The sequence below is a fragment of the Halyomorpha halys genome, unplaced genomic scaffold (assembly GCF_000696795.3).
Source record: "Halyomorpha halys isolate HHAL.00 unplaced genomic scaffold, Hhal_1.1 Scaffold31.1, whole genome shotgun sequence".
Taxonomy (NCBI): Eukaryota; Metazoa; Arthropoda; class Insecta; order Hemiptera; family Pentatomidae; genus Halyomorpha; species Halyomorpha halys.
The window spans coordinates 289,638-310,756 of record NW_027107458.1 but is presented as its reverse complement, the minus strand read 5'-3'; the positions used below and the strand labels follow the sequence as shown (position 1 = coordinate 310,756).

Here is a 21,119-nt window from a genome sequence, read left to right as displayed (position 1 = left end):
TAGAATAATGAAATAAAAATAATCAATAAAATAAAAAAAATCAAATTAATCACTCGAATAATAAAACAAAAATAATCACAAGAATAATAAAATAAAGATAATCACTAGTGTGTTAAATTTTAGCTCAGAAAATGAACTATTGCAGTAAAAATTACAATAATTAAAGCTAGGGTTTATATTTGCCGGGTAATAGTAAGATTTGATTGTAAGTAAACTGAGAGTTTCCACATTGTTGAACAAGCTGTAAAAAAAAAAAACTTTCCTCGGTATTCAAATAACCCTCCCGCTTTGCTTAATAATAATAATGAAATTACCATAAACCAAAACCACAACCACAGTGGGTTTCAGAACTAGATAATATCATATCATTTGTAGGAAAATGGTTGTAAATTAAGAGGCCAAACGGTCCCCACCAACCCCTCAAGTAAAAGGTCAAGTAGCCAATTTATGCATATCGATCTAAAATTATCACGCCTGTGTTGTGACTTAATTTAAAACGATTCAACGGAAAAGTTTCCGACCTTCATTTGAAAAAAAAAATATTCCTTAGATACCTAACATTTCAAAACAAAGTTCAGAAAGAGAGAGAAATTCTTTACTTACGAACTAACGCAGCCCGTATGCTACACATCATGATGTTACATAATATAACATACTAATTGACCCTATTTGAAAAGCTTATCTAAATATATAACATAGACAGTATTAATAAATATAAACAATTTTCAAAACTTGTTTTACATAGAATTATACAATAATACAAATACATATTATGATTATAGAATTTTAACTAATAATTTGAAAATTAATATACATTGAAACTTCTCTTAGCGGAACCCCTCGCGTAACGTAAACCCCTCGATAGGCACAATTTTATTTAGGTCTTGGCCGAAAAAGTACATGCTGAATCAATTTGAACCCCAACCCTCCGGAAGCGGACACCAATCAGCCCACTTACTTCCTAATAACGGACTGAAGACATTAAATATAAATGTACAAACTCACGATTCATGAACTGAAGTCCCAGGATGATGAAGTTGTCCTCAAAATTCGGTATACCATCCTCATATTTCCAATTTTTTTTTAGGATTCACATAAGAGTCATTAACGAACGTTATAATTAATGAATCAATTAATATCTATACATATTATGTCCTTATGCAAATAAAAAATATAAAACATTTAATCGTAGTTAGTTTGATATTGACTCGAAATTTTAGCGAATGTGAAAAGTCCGTGTCAAAATAAAATGCAAATTGTTGTTTGAGCTGCAATGCCTCGACCGTCCGACTTTCATTTCATCACATTTAAATATGATTTTAGTGTAATATCATAGCCAAGTCCTTAAGGATAAAATGGATAGGTCACGTGAACAAAATGGAAGGTTGCAGAATCTCTTTAACAGTCCGAGAGCACGAGCAATAAATTTACATTATATAATGTAATTTTGATGAAAATATTGATAGAATTTTTTTTGGAATCTTTATTGGATTACCAAAAAAGAAATGACAGTCTGCCAATAACTCTACCTGTAAAAGGGCGGATGTTTCAAAATGTTAAAAAAATTAATTTTTATCCGAAGCTCCATCTCTTTAAAACGACCGTTGGAACATCATTTCAAGTAGAGTTAGAATTAGCTAAAATATGAGCCCTAAAAATTCACATTCAATAGTTTCCAAGATACACCTTTCAGAATGTAACATTTTATAAAAAAATGTAGTGAAAAATTAATAATTAATAAATTTATAAGGGGAAACCTATATCTTAGGAATCATTTGGCGAACAGATGTCTATTAGCACTAAAATTAAAGCTAGTCTAATGTGCTATAAAGTATTTCATAAAGTCTATCTTCTTAGGAGTAGTAGTTATCATGATATTTGCCAAAATAAATTCACAAGACATTGATTTATAGTTGTTCGGACTAAACGTTTGGTTTATGAAAAATAATAACTCGGGAACCATTAGACGCATAGATGTCATTCGAATCAGCATTCAAATTAAAGCTAGTGTAATGTACTGACGTTTATTTTCATAGGAAAATTAATTTTCATATTAACTAAAGTAAATTCACAAAATGTTGCTGAGGAGTAAGTTCGTGAAGGACCAGTCTACTGATCTTCCACTTTCCCCATGGAGAGTAGATGGCGACTAACAGTATCTTTCGGCACACCATACTCCCTAGCACGTTCGCGAGTATTTGTGGACGGATTTGACTCAACAGCTTCCTTCAGAACCTCATCAATATTCATTAATGGTCGCCCGGAGCCCTTCTTCTTTTCCAACGTCGTATCTTCTACTACTGCTAATTTTTTCAAACCAACGCCGCGCAGTGCGCTGGTCAAGGACACCTTCCCCTTCATATTTAATACTTTTACAAGTTGCTTCAGTGGCTGTGAATTTTTGTTTTCCAATAATATCTTGAAATTACAAGAATTTCGTAGGGCACTGTCATGTTTTTGAAACAAATAAATAAAATGAAGCTTTACGAAGGAAACGAATGGGATTTAAAAAGCTTAGAGAATGCTCTAAAAGGATTATTAAGTATTGAATAGGATTAAAATATTTATAGTCCTTTGAAATCTTGAATTTGATAAAACAGGCATTTTTTTGTATACACTTCATTAAATTAACTAGCTACTAGTTTGTCTGTAGATTTTTTATGAAATGTTTGTTTCTATAAAAGTATATCTCGGGAACTTTTAAACGTAAATAGCTCTTTTAGGGCTCATGTGTTAGCAAATTTAATTTTACTAAAATAATGTTTTATTAGGTTTTCTAGTGCTGCAGTTAGTTTTGAAGATATGTAGCTCCGTTTTCATTAGATAATGTAGATTTTTTCGCACGGGCTCTCGGACTAAAACCAAGTCAGCTTGGAAATGGGAAGAACTCATGTCTTTATAAAGCTGAAAAAGTTTGAGATGACTATAGCATATTCTTGACATACAATCGCCTGGTGTGTAATGATTCGATAAAATTAAAACCGATGTCATACGCCTGTTTCGCCAATAGAAGAAGAAAATTTAAATTTCCGAGGGCTAATAAAAAATTAATATAATGTATTTATTCTCGGAAACAATGGTTTCAAAAGGCTCTCTGAGGATGAAAGGGATTTCCTAGAGGGATAAACAAAAATATATATTAAACATACAGGACTTTATTGAGGCCAATATGACAACCTTAGGGAGAGAGAGAAGGACCCTTTGTGAAGATATGAGCTTCCAAATATAGGGTTAATTCAACAAGAATTCTCCGCATTGAAGAGATATATAAACCTCCTTGCAGACAACGTCTTATAGAAGAATTTTCAATAAGGCATTAAACAAATTGGAAAATCTGAATAAAGGAAATCTTGTTCATCGGGGAAAATTCAAAAAAGAGAATCTTAGAGTATGAAAATTGAATTTACTCCGAAACTTTCCTAAAATCAACTAAACTCCGTACCATACAGAGGCATTTTGTTTCCTCAACTACCTAGAATTCCCAATAACTTCATCCAGTGAAATTAAGACGAAATTGTAGTTATTTACGATTGTGGAGAATGATCCAGACATCATTAAGAATTAATTTTTAAAATTAAAAAAAAAAGTCTGATGTCCAGAAAATGGGTGATTTTTTTTTTCAATATCGGTGACTAATTATACTGAATGAGAAAATACGTTTTTGAACCATTAGACGTACAGATGTCTACCAGGACTCAGATTATAGCTATTATAATTTACAATAAATGTCATAAACTACTAATAAATTTCATCATATTTGATAAACAAAAATTGATTTCTAGTTGATTAATAGACAAAATTATATATAAAAAGTTGATATGCAAATATTATAAAAAAACTGAGCCTAAAATGTTAAACGTCATAAACTATTTTATTTTACATTATACTAGCTTTATTTAGAGTTCTAATAGACATCTATTAGTATGTCGAATGGTTCCTGAGATATCGATTTCCCAAAATAAATTCACTAACTACTGATTCTTTCAGTACACGTTTTATGAAGTGTTGGTTTTCATAAAAGTATATTTTGGAAAATATTGATCGTAAATAGCTCTTTTAGGGCTCATATTTTAGCAAGTTTACTCTACTTTAAATGATGTTTTATTAGGTCAAGTCGATGAGAGATACGAGGGCTATCCAGAAAGTAACAGACGTTTTGAAATAAAAAAATCACAAATTGAAAAACTCAAAGTTTATTATATACATTTGAAAGGTACATTTTTAAAGCTATTTTTCTACATTATCGCCATTGAAATTGAGACATATATCTGACCGTGGCACAGGTTTTTTATTTTTATTAATACTTTCTCTGTAGAAATCTGCCGCCTGCGATTTAAACCATTGTTTTACACCGGCATGCAGTTCGGCGTCAGTATCAAAGTGTTGTTTACCGAGCCATTTTTTCATCGCTGGAAAGATGTGGTAATCTTTCGGCGCCAAATCCGGGATGTATGGTGGATGTAATAACATCTCCCATTCAAAACCATCCAAGAGTGCCCGGATACGATTGGCCGTGTGTGGACATGCGTTCTCGTGAAAAAGCATCACCTTATTGCTAGATTTTTCCCGACGCTTCTTTTGTATTTGTATGTAACTGCTTAACAATACCTTTCTGAGTTGATTGTTGCTCCACGTTCCAGAAAATAAACGAGAAGCACTCCCTTGGAGTTCCAAAACACAGTCGCCATGACCATTCTTGCTGATAGCGTTTGCAAACACTTTCGTGGTTTCTTAGGAGAATGTTTGTGCGCCCATTCCATCGACTGCTGTTTTGTTGCACAGTTGACATACTTCACCCAAGTCTCGTCCCCGTTACGATACGATTCAGAACTGCATTAAGTGTGTTACTTTCTGGACAGCCCAAGTAGTTCAAAAACACCAGCCAGCTCCAACACAACTTGATTGAACAATGGCGGCTGCTCCTCAGTGAATAAATGATTACTGGCTAGTCGGTGAGAAAGAGTCCAAAAAGAACCAGCCAGCTTCAAACAATGGCGGTCGAATCTCAATGAGTAAGTGACTGCTCCTACGCAACTTGATTGAAACAATGAGGGCAGCCTGTTAGCGAATAAGTGACTACTGGCTGTTCGGTGAGCAAGAGTTATAAAAAAAAATCTAGCCAGCTCCAACAGAACTTGATTGAAAAAATGCAAGCGACCACCAGTGAGTAGAGTTCGGCTCCAGCGCCTCATAATTCACTTCCCACTGCCTTATTCGCGGTTATACAGGCCCTGGCACTGCCATCAGTTATTTTTAAAAACAAATTATAGCAATTATAGATTGGAAATTATTTAAATGTTTTTTTAAACTCAGAGGAAGCAGTTTTGAAAATTTTACATTCTATCCTTGTCAGGCTGTTTCAATGATGTTAAAATCTAGCTAAATTAAAAATAAAAATATAATTGCAAAGTTGATAGTACACTTATATTACGAATTTAATATGAATCGTTTCAGCCGTTTACGAAAAAAATGATAAAGAAAGTATGAAAGTTATGATACCGAATGTCACTTCTTGTAAGTGGGTGTACAAAAGCAAGACAATTTCTGTAGCAGCCCAGGCATAAAAAAAAAAAAAAATTAAAATCTGTACCACTACAACTTACGAAGAGTTGGGGATTTAGTACTGTGTAAGGAAGTACTGTTACTAGAGCAATGGTTGTGCAAGGAGGTGATTTGGTCAGAATTTCATGTTGTTCAGGTGTGAAAGGCACTAGAAAACTATGCCAAGTTTCATTATTTGCAGACAACTTCACTAAGAACCCAAAATGTTTATAGGAGCTAATAACGTTCCTTTCTTTAAAGCTACAGAATATTTCCATAGTAGATTTTTTTTTTTATTAAAATTAATTTTCTACTGTATCTTACATGTACATTGTACATTACTTGATTGCTGTCTTTTCTATGAAACAATGAAAAATTGATGAATTTACTTATTGGTTTCTCCATTCAGTTCCTGAACTGATTTTTATGAGGATTAAATTAATCTAGGATTCCTCATTGATTTATTCTTTGCTATTCATTAATCCCAATTTCGGACCTCAGCGTTGTTTATTGCCACTGGTCTGAATTTTTTCGAGACAATATATATGGCAAATAGGGAACATAAAACTATATCAGGCATTAAAATGTGGCCTGATAATGGAATTTGCAATTCTTAAACGTCAAGGTAGAAAAAATAAATAAACGAAGTGGAGAAAATCTAGATTGGTTTAGTGCAACTGAACATTTTTAACTTCTTTGAATAAAATAATACATCACAATAATCCAAGGATCATTTTGAAGGATTTATATGAGGGGCTTAACGTGCAATGACGCGAAGACATTGATATTTTACGCTCGTTTGCTATCTGCCTGTGTTCAAATCAGCAGAACCAAAGACTTGATCGACAAGGGAAAAAAAAATGTCTCAAAGGTCCATAATGAACGGACGAAGGGTAGACAGGAGGATATGAATCTCCCTGATGGAATGATATACCTTCTTGTCCGTCACGAATTGTGACTCCATGGCACTCGACTAACGACCGTTCTACCCTCCCAGAGCAATCACGACATGGATACATTATTCAATAAGAGAGCACTAGTGAAACCTCAATCGCCACTTGACTAGTATGGATATTTCTGCTTACCAATGATTATAGAAAATCGATAAGTGGCACTGGTTAGAAAGTGATTGAACCTTGTTGCATCAGTTTTGCAAGTAACGGGTAACTGGATGGCTAAAATCGACTGTTGCATTAAACAAAAGACACTGAATATACACGTTTGCGATTGAATCAAGATAAATAAGAACTCAACTCGACATCCACTGGACAGCTACAAGCCACACAGAACCAGTTGTTACCGTATTAGTTGGCGTAAATAAAACCAAGTGTTACGTCGTTCCTTGTAATACTGATTTTCGCATATATGTGATTTCGAAACGTTTTTGCTCAAGTAACAGTCCAGTTATCCGCCAGGCCACACCCTTTAGAGAAAACTATGAGCTAAAGAACTTAATTATATAGTTTGATATGTATATATATGTATATGATAACATATATATATATATGCATGTATTAAAAAAAAAATCAGTACTACTACAAGCCATGAATAAGGAAGTACTCTAACCGGACCAACGGTTGTGCAAGGAGAATGGGTGGCCTCCGGAGGGTCTCTTACCCACAGAGCTGGCTTATGGCTACAATGAAATATCAAATAATTATCTGTCACAGCCGGATTCGAAGCTGGGATTTGAAGGGCCTTACCACTGAGCTACCCGCACGCGCATTTATATCTGCGTTACTACCCTTAGGTCTTAACAGCAGAAATTATTAGGAATACATCCTGAAGTGTGGAATAATTATTAATCAAAAATACTTCTATATTTTAATCAACATGTTGTTCCAATTAAGTGTGGTCTTTGTTCTCACGTCAAGTCCTCGAAAAGTGAGTTAGATCGAATTCTACTTCCATCTAGAAAATCCGTATTTCGTAGAGTTTATCTGTAAAGTCTTTTGTATGATATGCACTGAATTTTAAGAACCATTTTTTTTTTATGTGGCATCATTCAAGAAAAAATTCATTTTTTTTTCAATTATTTAATCATTATTCATTATTTCGAGAAAAAATTCTAAACTTTTTTACTCCTTGAATTCTTTATTACAGTGGATGATTCGAGTTATACCAGCACATCATCAACCTCCTTTAATATACGATTAAAATTTAACAATTAAAACCATTTAGAATAGTTGTATCGAGATGATATGTGGATAGCAAATAAAGTCTATTCTTTATGTGCTATCCATATACCGTCTCGATAAGGTTTGATTTTTATACCGCCATTGTCATTATTTTTTAAAATACCTGTTACAACTTTAATCATTTATAGAAACCTTTCTTTTTTTATTTTTTTTTTTATTTACCAAGCTACGTAACTCCGAAACATTCTTAGTAAAATCGTTCAAAAAATATAAATACTTCTTATGGTACAAAAATAGAACCATATTCAATACCAATTATAGGTATACTGTGTTTTTGTCCTGAAAGTTGGGACCATAGATAATTTAAATAAAATTGATATAAAATTAAACCTATAATTAATTTTTAAAACGCATAAATTGATTAAAATATTAATGAATTTGAAAAAAAAAGTTTCTACAATAAACATATCTCTCCACCATTGGTAGTGTGGAGGAGGTAGACGAGACAAATGACGATATTTATAACTTTAGAGCCACAATAAATTGTTGGCAAGTGTGGCAAAAAGCCCCTTTTTATCATAAAGGTTGCGAGTTCGAGCTGGCCCCATCCGGTATTTTTAGCATAAAATTCTACCAAACTCACTCACAGCCTCCCTCCCAGGCATTTGTGAGTCCTCTAGCCAATGGGTGGCACTCACAAAATATAGGGTTGGCAGTGACAAACCCACCCTACGAAAAAACTCGTCAAGAAACACACGACGTATTTTCTAATATATCGCGCGAGGACTTAGACCTCCATAGTTTGTCGCCTATATAATAATAATAATAATAATAATAATATAATAATGGTCAACATAGTAGTTATATAATTTAAATTAGTTATAGAACATAAATGTAATAAACTTACATATAAATTAATATTATATTATGGTGCTTTCAAAGCGCTTGTAGATTGTGAGGATCGTTGAACAAATCACAACTGTTGGCCATTAAATTAAAAAAAGAAGAAGTTTTCTGTTTCAGAAAGATAATTTCAAGTTCGTTTTTGTTTTTTCATGCTCCCCCTCCTTAAAAAAAATGAGTCAAAAAAGCCCCGAAACTTTTATGAATATTTTAAAGAGATGAAACCTTTGATTACAGACGAAATAAAATAGCAATGAGATTACTAACCCAATCTAATTTCAGATTCCCGGGTAGGACGAGAAGAAAAAATATTCTTCCACACGAAGTGGGTGAATTATGTTCTTTTTTTATTTGATCAAGTATGGAGATATTGCGCAGTATGTTATAGGATTTATGTACATGTACATAAATATGTATATATTTATATTAAATTAAATAACAAAAAAATGTTTTTACGTTTAAAATACTACTGTTGTTTATTTTCAACTTATAAATTATTAGACATCATTAAAAATTATTAGATACCATTACATACATTTTACGATTAGTAATTAATAATTACCTACTATTGAACCTTTATTAAAACAAATGTTCAACCTGTCATGGTCTTAAATAAATTTTAATTTATTTTTTTTTTTTGTTTTATAACCAAAAGTTTAAAGTTTAAGTGAAATAGCATGAAAAGATAGGAGTTGAGATATTTTAGGAATATAAAAAAACCAAAAAAAAAAAATTTTTTCTTAATATGAATTGATAATGCTGCTCTAATACTTTTTTTAATAAACTAAACATGCATACTGTTGTATTCCATTGGTAATCATAGACCATAGTTAACGAATTTACTAACTCGTCTTCAGTGCCAGAAGCTGGCTTGGATCCAGAAAATGTCTTTAAAGGGACGCAAAAAAAGAAGAAATTATGATAAAAAATAAATCAATTCTTTATAAGGTTCCTACAGTTTTTTAGATAAGACTAATGAAAATAGGAAACTGTTTTATGTGGACTCAAAACCATGATAAACCATTTCGGGAAGAAAATCCTACTTTGAAAATTGAGAAAGTCTTAGCGATTTAAAATATTCAGGTGAAATTTGAACACAAATATTTTTAGCTTAATATAAAATTTTGTTACTTCTATCCCTCTGTTTCTACCTATGGTTTCAAGTCAATTTATTTTTTATATATATTTTTTTTAAATATTTATTTATTGATATTTACAACTGTACATTATAATACATTTAGTAAATCTGATCTAAGTTACATTGGAGTGTTTCGGGCGTGTAGAGAAACTACCCATTGGTAGCACTCTAATGACATTTTACATTAGCTGGTCTCGTGGCCATCTTCTTTTCATGCGCCTCGGAGGATTGTCAGGAATGGAAGAGGATGCAAGATTAGAACTAAGGGGTTTGAGTGGTTAGAGAGTTTATAATGGAAGGAGAGATATCTGGTTCGGGCTAGATCGGTTACATAGGGAACATTAAGGTCTTTATGTATGATTTTATTTGTGACAAAGTTAGGAGCATTGAGGATTTTACGAAGGATTTTGGATTGTAAAGATTGAATACGAGAGGAATTCGAAGGTTTAGTGGAGCCCCAAAGCTCAACTCTATATGTCCAGATTTTTATATTCTTTTAAGGTATGCAGGGAGTCGTGTGATTTTACGTGTCCTGGGCCCTGTTTCATAATGAAAGCTAATGGTATTAGGTCATAGTACAAGTGTAGAAACTAGTGTGGTAATAATACTAATACTTATTTTTTTCATGATAGGGATGACTATTAGTGATATTACAGGAATTAAAAAATACTAAAGTACAAGTTACTATGGCACAAGTTTGTGTAATTGAATTAAAATAAATCTACAAGACTAATAGTATTAGTTTGTACTTTATTATGAAACAGGGCCCTGGTGAGTCGACTGAACTTATTTTATGGTGGAAGTATTGGTATCTGGTTCTAGCCAAATCCACAGCATATGAAACATTGAGGTCCTGATGGATGACTTGATTTATGACAAAAAAAGGAGCATTAAAGATTTTACGAAGGATTTTGGATTGTAAGGATTGGATACGAGAGGAATTCGAAGGTTAAGTGGAGCCCCAAAACTCAACTCCATATGTCCAGATTTTTATATTCTTTTAATTAAGGTATGTAGGGAGTCGTGTGATTTTACGTGTCCTGGTGAGTCGACTGAACTTATTTTATCGTGGATGTATTGGTATCTGGTTCTGGCCAAATCCACAGCATATGAAACATTGAGGTCCTGATGGATGACTTGTTTTGTGACCAAGTAAGGAGCATTAAGGATTTTATGAAGGATTTTGGATTATAAGGATTGGATACGAGAGAAATTCGAAGGTTTAGTAGAGCCCCAAAATTAGATCAAACTTAATATGCCGCTATTAAATATTTTGTTTAGATTCAACAGTCAATTATTAAAGTAAAGATAATTTATTTAGAAGGGGCTCTAAAGCTCATCTCCGTAAGTCCAGATAGGCCTTATATAGTCATATAAATGATTCTTTTGTAATTAGTTGGAAGTTTAGACCGTTTGTCTAGTAAGTGTTGTAATAGTCGGGATCGACGTGCAGTTCCTGCCTTTCACCATTCTATGAATTTAAGCACAGAGCTATCTTTTATTTTATTTTAACGCCAAAATCTTAAAGCCCAAAACAAGTTCAGATCCAAATATATCACTATTTGCAAAAAAACTACTTCCAACTTTTCAGATAGCAAAATGTGTGACTAATTAGAAAACGATTCGAACAAACCTTTTGAAAATAATGAAACTGACATTATGCTATCGTTTAAGAAATATTGAGTACAGTTAAATACCTGATGGAAAATAAGTATGTAACGCTCTCTGTATGAAACTATCCTTGGAACAAGCTAAACAAAAAATTCTAAAATAACTTTTTTTTTTTAGTTAATTTTAGTACCACTATTAATTCAAAGCTGTGATACATAATATTTTATAATACGCACATTCTGATAAATAATGAATCCTCGAATTCACGGGTATGAAACTGTCAATATTGAATTCCTTTGTTAAGTAGTTACACTGTATACAATAGCGCCGTTGTTGGTAACCTGAAATGGACATGAATGACGTTGCATAGGAAAAGGAAGCGCTTCCAAGGAAGCACATAACCACGAAAGAGGTCTCGAGGACTAACGGTAAACGATATATGTCCGAGTTTAATACTGTGTGACATTTTTTTCCTAAGAAATGTAACGCTGCTCCATACAGATGAGGCCGTACTAAAAATGATTGGTGCGCTGTGGGAATAGTAAATGAGACAGTAATCGGAATCTATTCTGGAGGCCTACAATTCAGGAAGGCAATGCCTGGATCTTTATTTCAGATGATGACATAGCCTTCGATACTTCCGTTAGTGGACAGGTCACAAAATAGGACAGTAGCTAAAAAAAAAATATGACGTGGACCTCGAGTCAAATTACTCTCACTTACTATCCTAATTGAGTGTTAATGGATGTATTATTAAAAGAAGAAATAAATATTGACATAACAATCATAGAAACACGAAAGCATTTATAAATAAATTCAACTTATTTTTACATTTTTACTTAGACTTTAAATATTTTATATTAATTTTGTATAAATCTTTGCCCTTCTAATCGTATGCTACACATGTTATTTCCGAAAAATTATTTTCAATCTGAAAATGACAATGCTTAGACAATAATTAGTTTAAAATACACAGCAGACCTTCAATTGTGAAGTTTAAAAAATAAAAATAATTATACATTTCTAGACTAACAACTAAAGACCTCAATTCTTCAATGTGTAAATTATTTCTTCATGGCTGATTACCCCTTTTTAACATTTTTGTACATTGCATCTATAAAATATTTCTTTGAAATCTGGGCGTTTAAAACTACCACTAAAAGCTACCGTAAGATGCCTTTGAGGGATTTTTGTCTTTTAGGCTCCGAGATATTAAAAAGTGGGCATTGAAATTAATACCTGTTGAAATAATTCTACAGAGGAGCATTTTTTAATTAATTAAATTAGGTAACATTCAGTACTTTTTAATTATGTTATTCGATAAATTTAATATTTTAGGTAAAATCCTTAATACTCCTTACTTTGTCACAAATCAAGTCATCCATTAGGACCTCAATGTTCCATATGTTACCGATTTGGCCAGAACCAGATACCGTTCCTTCCATGATAAACTTCTCAACCACCCAAATCCACTTGTTTCTAACCTGGCTTCTCCTTCATTACCTAATAATCCTCCTAGGGGTCTGGAAAGAAGATGGCCTCGAGATCATCTCCTCTAGAAATGTTATTGGAGTTCTATCAGTGGGTAGATTCTCCACATGTTTGTATCATGTCACTATGTCACCTACAGAAAATTTACTTGTTGTATATATGTGTATACACTTGTAAATAACAATAAATAAATTATTAAAAAAAAATATATATATATATATTTAAGGTATTCGGAGCACAGCTACTTAAGAGTTGAAGTAATTTTATTAATGTGCATACGTTTAGAAACTGGTATATACAATTTTTTGGGTATCAAATCTGTTGTTTAATGGTATATATTACTTCAGATACTTTTTTTAAAGAATAACAATAATGTTCTCATTAATAAAATAATTTCTTTTTTTTTTAAATAATTTATTGTTATTTACAACTGTATAAAAATATGGTATATACAATTAGTAAATATGCTATAAGTTATAAAATGTCATGAAACAAACATGTGGAGAATCTACACATTGATAGAACTCCAATAATATTTCTAGAGGAGATGATCTCGGGGCCATCTTCTTTTCAGACTCCTAGGAGGATTATCAGGTAATGAAGGAGAAGCCATGTTAGAAATAAGTGGGTTTGGATGGTTAGGAAGTTTATTATGGAAGAATTGGTATCTGGTTCTGGCCATATCGGTTGATTTGTGACAAAGTAGTATTAAGGATTTTACGAAAGCTTTTATAATTCGATGGTTTAGTGGAGCCCCAAAGTTAGATAATTTCAAACTTAATATGCCTCTATTAAATATTTTGTGTAGATTCAACAAACAGTTGTTAAAGTAAAGATAATTGATTTCGAAGGAATTCATCAGTTTATAGGATTATCCATTTCTTTTTTATATAAAGCTAGATATATTTTATTTTATTAAAGATAATTAATACAATCTACCACAAATTAAGGACATTAAGTATTAGTGTGCAATTATTCATTTATTCAATATATACAAAAATAGAAGACAGAAAAAAATTAAAAACAGATAAAAATATAAAAAACGGAAAAAAATGTAAAAGATGCATAGCACTCACTGAATTAAAATAATAATAAAGAAACGTTAAATAAAAGAAAATGCTGTCATGATTTCATTAAATACAAATATGAATCTATTTATCATCCCTTGCCACCCCCGTGTGTAAGGCAAAGCTGGGCTCTATGGGATCCCAGCACTTGTCTCTCAGCCGCGTCACTGGTATTGGTGGCCAGTGGAGACTGAGTGAAAACGCTGGTATCCATTTCTAGATTCGCAATTCAAAACCTCAATATTTAATAGCGTAAGTTATTTCTTAATAGCAGAAAACCCAACAATGGTATAAAAATATGCATTCAGCAAAGTAGGCCAACAAAATATTTTTAGGAAAAGCCAAGTCAGATTTATTTTTAGTGTCCTTTGAGATCATTAAATACGAATTTGCAAATAAATAAAAAACTATGAATTTTTTGGCTTGGCGTCGCAATGTGTTTTTAGATCCAACGTTACAATAGCTGTTGGAAAGCAGAATTCACCCTTCCAACTCATATCAATATCTTCTAAACTGTTCTGCTTTATAATGGAGAAAATGTAGTTTCAAATAAAGAAAAACTTCTCAATCGTTTGATTTCATATATCGCGTTAGTTTACATACGTTTGGTTTGTACTATTTCGTTAAGTTAAGATGACACTAAATCACTTCTAAGTTTCATGTAGAATGGTAGATTTGTGTTGAAGTTATTGATTTTTTTTGATTTGTGATGTTTATGTTTATTTATTTGAAACTACTCTTTATCCATTATAAAGTAGTGCAGTTTGAAAGATATTGATATGGGTTGGGAGGATGAAAATTCAGCTTTCTAACAGTTATAGTAACGTTGGATCTAAAAATAAATTGCGAGGTCAAGTCACAAAAATTCGTAATTTTTATTTAATGCAAATTTGTATTCAATGATCTCAAACAACAATGGAGACAAATATGACTTTGGTTTTTCTAAAAATATTTTAGTGGAAGCATACTTTTATTATTTTAAAGATATTTAAACTTAAATAACGCGATAAACAACATTTTGTGCTAATTCTTTAAGAAAAATTAAATGAATTGGTATATAATAACTATTCAATACATGCAGAGCAAAGACCGAAAAAGATAATACAATAAATTTCTAAAATTATTTAAAATATTTTTTTCTTGGCTTCTAGGAAGCATTGGCAAGAACCCTTTCATGATTTTCATTGAAATATATGATCCGATGCGTGTGGCTTTCCCTTGTTACTTAAAGCTATAGATTTATTTTAATTTATAAAATAAATTAAATAAAAATAGTATAAAGCTGTACGTTTGTGAATTCTCCCTACAACTTAGCATACCCCATATACCTCGCATTCCAAAGCTCTTCAGCCTCAATTTGTAACCACACTAATGTGGAAAATATCGAGCTTCCTCAAATACCACTCCTGATCAACCACTTACACATCAACCCTCACTATAGCGTTTACGTGGCAGTGACAAACGGTCACTACTCTCTGGTGCTAGTGCGACACCAGAGCTTCCAGTGGCAACATAAATCTGGATGGAAAAGTTACAAGGTTGGACAAGTTGAGTCAGCCCATCTTTCATCTGCTAAGTGGCACAACTGCATTGACCATTATGAAAAGTTAAATCCGTCCTGTGGCATGTATATACAGTATGCATGTATATTCAAACAGTCAAGAATGATTTATAATTCAACCACATTTTTATTAAAATACATTCTAACATAATATTCCTTTTGTAAATTATTAGTGGCTGTATGTATATTAAGGATAGTATGGGTAAAGAAAATATCTGATAAAAGTAATGCTTGTATAACTGGGAAGATTCTATAATGGAAATTCATTTAAAAAATTTCAAAAGCTAAGTAGAGCATTGTACCATTTAAAATTCATTTGGCTAGAAAATCAACTGAAATTTTAGTTGGGATTTCTCAACATGAATAAAAATTCATTCAAATTTAATCCAATTAAATTGAACAAAAAAACAAGTAGATTCAATTAAATTAAAATTAAACAAATCAATCGAATAAAAAATAAGTGGGATACATAAATATATCGAAATATAACTGATTCATTTTTTTTAAGAAATAGGAATTATATTCCCTTCATAATGCTTAGACTTGTGTAAAATATAATAATTTATTAATTGAGTTTGTAAAGAAGAATTTTTCTAATTGAAATGATTATGAATAATTATCAACTTTCCAGTCACTGAGAAAAATGAAAAAAAAACAACAAAAAAAAAAAAACTTGAAAGATATTGACTGACTAAACTTTTAAATAAATTAAAATAAAATAAGAATAAAAATAAATAAATAAATGAATGAAAAAAAATCTCTCTTAAAATATATATAAACAGAAGGATAAACAAAATGAACATAATCAAACTAAGTGTATGAAAAAAAAATCTCTAGTCACATTTACACTATTATACACAATATTAACACAATCAACCTGAGTATCCTTGAGCCCACTCTATCCCCCACGTTTGAGGGGTAAAACAGAGCTCATCAGATCCCAGCGCATCACTGGTAGTGAGCCAGTGGAGGCTGAGCAAGTCCGCTAAAGCCGCAAACACTCATTTCTTTATTTAACATAACTTTTCACATTCAACACGCTTTAACATGTTAAACTATATATCATGAATACCCCTAATGTAGAACACATTGCAGTTGAGAATTGTATGTAATGTTTGTATTAAACCATATTTTGATTATAATATTTATTAGTCAGAGATTGCACTATGTACATTATGTAGTTTTGAGGTAATTATTTAAAGAAAATGTATGTTCTAAAAAAAAAAACTGTTTTTTCTCATTGTAGATCATTACTATACAAACAATAAAGCTGCGAAACGTCGCCAAAAGATGTATTATTGACTGATCCTCAAGACCCACCAAAAACAAATGTTTTTTTAAAATTTAAAATATCCGTATATTTAATTTGTAATTTAAACAATCATATCAATCTTTAGCATTCATTTATTCAACATATATTTTCATACTAATATAATTATGAAAATAATACATGAGAAAAGTTGAAAATAATAATTAAAACACACAGTTAATAAGAAAAGTTCGTTTCGCGGTTAATACAAAGGTAATTTAATTTTTAAGCGTTTAAGTATTTAAAAAGAATTATAATATATACTAAATCCACTATATGAAGTCTATGAAAAAACCAATTTAATCAACAACCTGGTAAATCTTTCCGATCTTGGAACGATACTAATCCATAAGATGTAATTTATGAAGGGACCCTTCCCCCTCCCCTCCCATAAATTGGAACTATTTAGACGCATTAAATAAATCTCTTCGATTAATCGCCCGGCCACGAGAAGTGATTCTGGCCACTGGGGAACCAGTTTGCGACGCCTGAGCCGAGCGTCTTATCTGGAGTCTTCCGGCCAGTTGGTGCTCACCGGACTAAAAGTTGGAAGGATTGCAGCGGTTAATGTCACTTAGAGTATTTTTTTTAATAATTGTGTCAATTAAAAAACAAACTGAAGAAAAAAGTTACAATAATCAAATAAAAATTTATACAGCAAATGATCAAGATATGGCATCACTTGTAGTTCTCTCTCACTCTCTCACTCTCACAATTTTCACTTACTATCCCGAATGGCGAATATTTCAAACAATTAAATTTTTATTTTTCTATAAAAAAAATAAATTGTATTTTAGGGTTTCTCGAGGCGTGAAAAAAGAATATCAACTTTGTTCTTGTGAAGAATATATTTTAACAAGATATATTAAATCCGTGTGCATATCGCTAAATTCTTGAATATTTAAAATAGAACCAATAAAAAAAAATATTTCATTTTTTATTTTACGTATTTAACAGATTGTAGACCTGCGATTGCCGAGTGGGTGCCGCGGAACTAAGGGGTACCCCAAGCGTATGCCAAAGGTGCCGCAAGAGAATAAAACTTTCTTCAAACAAAGACTAAAATTATAATACTAAATATACAACGCATCCCAGTATTAACTTCACATATTTAACCGCTCTCGGGATATTTGTTCTGTCATTTTTTGGTTCGACAAGGGTGCAACTAAATGTTTGTCTAACAAGGGTGCCGCGAATTTTTCAGCCCAAGAAGGATACCGTAATAGTACAAGAGCCCAAGAGGAGAAAAAAGGCAGTTATCTCACCACAATTTTTGATTACTTTAATGAAAACTATGTATAATTAATAGTCAAAATTGATGAGTCTGCTAAGATAGGTGGGGGAATACAAAATGACGGCTATTTCAAAGCGATAAAAAAAACAACTAATTTTTCATTCGGAGCTCTATATCTTAAATAGTAAGAGCAACACAAGAAAACCTAAGAGAACGTCATTTAAAGATGAGGCAAATTTATTAAAATATGAGCCCTAAAGTATCTTTAAAAAAATGATAATTATTAAAAAAAAAAAAATTTTTTTTTAAATATTTATTTATTGCTATTTACAACTGTACATTATAATACATTTACTAAATCTGATCTAAGATTAAAAAAATAAATAAAAATAGAATAATAAAAAGTAGCCGAGAGAATTTTGAAGTGAATAATAAAGCAGCAAATTTACTATTAGATAAATTACATTAAATTTATAATATGCAACTAATAATTGCATATTATAAGTTGACCCGTAAAATTTACTTTAATCTAATATCTACTGCATCTTCTGTATACTATAATATTTATGTCCAAACTTATAAATACTTAATTTTAAAAATTAAAAAAAAATTAGTAGGTATTATTCTTAAGCTCATATAATAAACATTTACTGTGGATTATAAAAAATAAATATATTATGGTTTAACATAACAATAGACCTTATCCAAATTTGTGTTGCCAGCCAAAAGTTTTTCAAAACACCGGGGAATGGTCTGTTCCTTAAAACTCTTACCAGAAGCCATGGTAGTAGAGCCGGGAAGAAAAAAAGGCAGGTATCTCAACCCAATTTTTGATTACTTTAATGAAAACTATGTATAATTACTAATCCAAACTGATGAGTCAGCCAAGTATAGGTAGGGGGAATAAAAAATGGCGGCTGTTTCAAAACCTTAAAAAATACTCATTTTTCATTCGGAGGTCTATATCTTAAAAACTACCAACAACACAAGAAAACCTAACAGAATGTCATTTAAAGAAGAGTAAATTTGCTAAAACATGAGCCCTAAAGTATCTTTAAAAAAATGATAATTATTTTTAAAAAATAGACTTATTTAAGTTAAATAGTTCTCGAGATATAGCTTTTTAAAAAGCAACATTTCATAAAAATGTTGTATGGAACGTACTAAAACATCAGTAGTGAGTGAATTTATATCTCAAAAACCATTTGACGTACAGGTGTCTATTAGCACTCAAAGCCAGTGTAATGAGCTATAAAGTAGTTTATCATGTTCATCTTCGTAGGAGTAATAGTTTACATGAAATTTGCTAAAATAAATTGATTTATAGTTATTCGGACAAATTATCATTTGCCAAATTTATATTCATATGTGAATATCATAATAACTACTACCACTACGAAGATAAGTGTCATAAGCTACTTTATAGTAAGTTAAATTTCCTTTATTTTGAGTGTTGGCAGACATATGGGCGTCTTATGGATCTAGAGATATATTTTTTCTAATATAATCTAAAACAAAAAAATTGAAAAATCAGCCCATCGATTTTATTGCGAAAGTTTCATTTCATCCGAGACATCTTTCTTCATCAATTAAATACAATCTACTAATTATATTTCTATAAATTATTCTAGAAATGGATTTAGGCCTTTTTATTTTTTATTTCTCTCGCATGTTTTCTTTAATCCTCCCCTGAATTGATTTAAAAAAAATGTCTACATTGCAACAAAACTGAAAGTTTGTATGATGGTGAATTTTTACTGCAATTTCTTTGACGCTAAATTAACCAATTTACATATTAAAATGATTTTAAGTTCAATTTCAATTTCTTAAAATCTCAACAACATAATAATTCCTCTTGTTTCAGAGAATGAAGCCAAGTTACATGATGTGTTTAATCCATTAACTTACGGCGCCGTTGAAATTGGGCTTCACTCCCTTAGGACTTGGAAATCCATCAGACTATTATGTGATGCATGATTATCTTCTGTTTGTCCCAAAATTAATCTTTAATCAACCACTAATAATACCATTTCGTAATAATATAACTACAATAACATACTTTCTATTTCAGTTTAAAAAACTACTCACCTGTGTGTTGCAAACCCTGTGCATGGTGGTCGGTCCCACGCACCCGTTTTTGCGACGCTTCCGCCTGCAACTGAAAGTGAAGGTTTTTGTTATAAATAAAAATATGGTATTTTAGTAGGTTTTATGTAATCTAAGTACGAATAAAAGAGCATTCAAACCAACTTTTTAAGGAATATAAAATTTAAAATAAAATATGTTCATTAATTGAGTTTTTGAAATATATTTCATAAGAGTTTCAAACCAATAATTATAAAAAAAATAATAAACAGTTGTTTAAGCTTATTTATTTACAAATATTAAAATCTTTTAGGAGGGTTGAGTTCATCAATAGAAAAAAAATAACTATAAGTAAAATAGTCATTATATACGACCTGAGGGGCACCAAGCACACTTCCTCTTCCAAATGTGAAGGGTAAAGCAGTGCCCTAAGAGATCCCAGCGTTTTGAAGTAAATTGACTACAATAATATTTAATATATATTAAACAACCATTAATATTTATTAATATTTAATATATAATAATATTTAAATATATATTAAAGTAATCCAAAATCTCAAAAAGGAGATAAAAATAAAATCATAATTGTATAGCAGTGTAGATTATTTAATAAAATGTTAATATTAAACGTACTGTTTTTGTTCTTCATGTATGTCATGTCTTTTGGTAATTATATACTGGAAATCGAGAAACTTGAGGCTTTATGTTTGTAATCTTACAGAGAAAAATTTTATTCAAAAACAACAAAGATGTGCTGGCCAACTTCATTGGATTGCTAGCTACACAGCATACTTATTCAAATGTAATCAGATAATTATTTTTTTAATCTTACAACATATTTACTTATTGTATTTATTATGTGCACAGTTGTAAATCACATTAAATAAATAAAAATTATATGTTATAAGTTGATTACTACTTGTCCATAGTTAGTAATCAACTAATTTATATTTTCATTCCATTATTGTGTATATTTCCAAATTTTTAGTATATTATTTATTTTATTTTATATATTTGTATTTATTTATTTTTATTATTATT

At 31.0% G+C, this 21,119-nt stretch overlaps 1 protein-coding gene across 2 annotated transcripts in view; it reads right to left on the bottom strand.

Annotated features, from left to right (window-relative positions):
• The window catches only part of LOC106685203 (thrombospondin type-1 domain-containing protein 4), a 495,278-nt gene that overhangs the window by 256,541 nt on the left and 217,618 nt on the right, over positions 1 to 21,119 (bottom strand). For both annotated transcript variants that reach the window (XM_067045746.1, XM_067045747.1), the window contains exon 4: positions 20,082 to 20,151. In XM_067045746.1, the coding sequence (XP_066901847.1) occupies positions 20,082 to 20,151 (70 nt within the window). The remainder of the gene's footprint in view (positions 1 to 20,081; positions 20,152 to 21,119) is intronic.